The 3,213-nt window shown below is 47.7% G+C and overlaps 1 protein-coding gene across 1 annotated transcript in view; it reads right to left on the reverse strand.

The window, feature by feature from the left end:
- Positions 1–2,235, reverse strand: part of LOC120565889 (protein NDRG3-like) — a gene marked incomplete at its 5' end in the record, with an annotated part of 13,008 nt that extends 10,773 nt beyond the window's left edge. Inside the window, 2 exon segments of the mRNA XM_039811996.1 lie at positions 1,869–1,989; positions 2,130–2,235. Coding sequence (XP_039667930.1) covers positions 1,869–1,989; positions 2,130–2,235 — 227 coding nt within the window.
- Positions 2,236–3,213: the final 978 nt, after the last annotated feature.

Below are 3,213 nucleotides of genomic sequence, written 5' to 3' on the forward strand. Positions count from 1 at the left end.
GGGGAGTCTGACTGGACAGACCCAGGTTCTTGGTAGGGGGAGTCTGACGGGACAGACCCAGACTCTTGGTAGGGGGAGTCTGACGGGACAGACCCAGGTTCTTGGTAGGGGGAGTCTGACGGGACAGACCCAGACTCTTGGTAGGGGGAGTCTGACGGGACAGACCCAGGTTCTTGGTAGGAGATGTCTGACGGGACAGACCCAGGTTCTTGGTAGGAGATGTCTGACGGGACAGACCCAGGTTCTTGGTAGGAGATGTCTGGCGGGCCGGTTGGGGATATGATGAACAGTGGCGATAATAGTCACATTAATAATGGAACAGTGACTTCAAATGGTAGTCGTAGTAGTTCATGTCATATCAGGGCGCTGCAGGGCGTTACAGGATGTAGCGTGGCCCAGCAGAGCACGGATGGACGTAGCAGGAAGCAGTAGAGCTCAGCAGGGTGTAGCAGGACCCTGGCGACAGCTGCAACCAGGATCTGGGTGCCAACATACTCTGATGTTAGTTCTACTGCAGACTGGACCCATCAAAGATCTGATATTAGTTCTACTGCAGACTGGACCCATCAAAGATCTGATATTAGTTCTGCTGCAGACTGGACCCATCAAAGATCTGATATTAGTTCTACTGCAGACTGGACCCATCAAAGATCTGATGTTAGTTCTACTGCAGACTGGACCCATCAAAGATCTGATATTAGTTCTACTGCAGACTGGACCCATCAAAGATCTGATATTAGTTCTACTGCAGACTGGACCCATCAAAGATCTGATATTAGTTCTGCTGCAGACTAACAACCAGTCTGTCCTGGTGACAGCTCAGGAAACACTGGGGACAGAGAGGACCGGTTTCTGAACATGCTTATAGGGTTCATACCCAGCAGAGCATGGGGTGTGTGTGTGTGTCTGTGTGTGTGTGTGTGTGTCTGTGTGTGTATGTGTGTGGTTGTGTGTGTGGTTGTGTGTGTATGTGTGTGAGTGTGTGTGTCTCTGTGTGTGTCTGTGTGTGTCTCTGTGTGTGTGTGTGTGAGTGTGTATGTGTGTCTGTGTGTGTGGTTGTGTGTGTGCGCGTCTCTGTGTGTGCGTGTCTCTGTGTGTGTCTCTGTGTGTGTTAGTGTGTGCGCGTGTCTCTGTGTGTGTCTCTGTGTGTGTGTGTGTATGTGTGTGTGTGTGTGTGTGTGTGTGTGTGTCTCTGTGTGTGTGTGTGTGCGCGTGTCTCTGTGTGTGTTTCTCTGTGTGTGTGTGAGTTTGTATGTCTGTGTGTGTGTTTGTGTGTGAGTGTGTGTGTGCGCGTGTCTCTGTGTGTGTCTCTGTGTGTGTGTGAGTGTGTATGTGTGTGTGTGTGTGAGTGTGTGTGTCTCTGTGTGTGTGTGTCTCTGTGTGTGTGTGGTGTGTGTATGTGTGTGTGTGTGTGTGCGTGCTGTGTTCTCTGTGTGTGTGTCTGTGTGTGGTGTGTATGTGTGTGTGTGTGTGTGTCTCTGTGTGTGTCTCTGTGTGTGTGTGTGTCTCTGTGTGTGTCTCTGTGTGTGTGTGTCTCTGTGTCTCTGTGTGTGTGTGTGTGTGTCTCTGTGTGTGTGTGTGAGTCTCTGTGTGTGTCTCTGTGTGTGTTAGTGTGTGTGTCTCTGTGTGTGTGTCTCTGTGTGAGTCTCTGTGTGTGTCTCTGTGTGTGTGTGGTTGTGTGTGTGGGTGTGTGTGTGTGTGCGTGTCTCTGTGTGTGTGTCTCTGTGTGTGTAGTGTGTGTGTCTCTGTGTGTGTGTCTCTGTGTGTGTGTCTCTGTGTGTGTCTCTGTGTGTGTGTGTCTCTGTGTGTGTGTGTCTCTGTGTGTGTGTGTGTGTGTGTGTGTGTCTCTGTGTGGCTGTGTGTGTTACCCAGTGGGGAATACAGGAGCGTTCTCCTGCTGTCCTGGAGCGTCAACATGCAGGACTGAGAAATGCTGTGTCACTTCCTGCATGTCCTCGTAGTTAAACAGGCTGTTAAAGCAAGACTTATCTACACACACACACACACACACACACACACACACACACACACACAGTTATTTACAGACTGGTGGATGTGTGAAGCATTATTTAGTTTTTACAGATCTGTACTGTAGCTCTGTAACGATGACTGTGCATATTTCTACTCACGGTTGAGTCCGACGTCATGGTAGGTGAGGATCGTGGGTCGGTTGCCCTTAGCAACGCCCCTCATGGTAACGTGCAGCACGCCGTAGGCCGTCTCCACATCGTGCTCCTGAACAACACAGCAGACAACCATCAGTGGGGGGGGGGCAGGTACCAGCGGGGCTCTCTGGTCTTTATCTCAACACGAGGACAGAAAACATCCTGCTGACATCAGCAGCTCAGCATCAACACTAACTGGTCACTGATCGGTCTCACAGGTGTGGGTTAGGATGCTCCAATCACCAAGGCAGAGCTTATTGGAGCAATAAACCCTTTTCTGATCCCATTCAGAGTTTTCCTACTTTGATCTGGTTTCAGATGCCTACACATCTCCATAGGTCAGACAGGTATAACTGAGAGGTATAACTGAGGTATAACTGAGGGGTATAACTGAGGTATAACTGAGAGGTATAACTGAGAGGTATAACTGAGAGGTATAACTGAGGTATAACTGAGAGGTATAACTGAGAGGTATAACTGAGAGGTATAACTGAGAGGTATAACTGAGAGGTATAACTGAGAGGTATAACTGGGGTATAACTGAGAGGTATAACTGAGAGGTATAACTGAGGTATAACTGAGAGGTATAACTGAGAGGTATAACTGAGAGGTATAACTGAGGTATAACTGAGAGGTATAACTGAGAGGTATAACTGAGAGGTATAACTGAGAGGTATAAATGAGGTATAACTGAGAGGTATAACTGAGGTATAACTGAGAGGTATAACTGGGGTATAACTGAGGGGTATAACTGAGGGTAACTAGGGAGTATAACTGGGTATAACTGAGAGGTATAACTGAGAGGAGTATATAACTGAGAGGTATAACTGAGGGTATAACTGAGGGGTATAACTGAGAGGTATAACTGAGAGGTATAACTGAGGAGGTATAACTGAGGGTATAACTGAGAGGTATAACTGAGAGGTATAACTGAGGTATAACTGAGAGGTATAACTGAGGTATAACTGAGAGGTATAACTGAGGTATAACTGAGAGGTATAACTGAGAGGTATAACTGAGAGTATAACTAAAGTATAACTGAGGTGTA

The sequence above is a fragment of the Perca fluviatilis genome, chromosome 9 (genome assembly GCF_010015445.1).
Source record: "Perca fluviatilis chromosome 9, GENO_Pfluv_1.0, whole genome shotgun sequence".
NCBI lineage: Eukaryota > Metazoa > Chordata > Actinopteri > Perciformes > Percidae > Perca > Perca fluviatilis.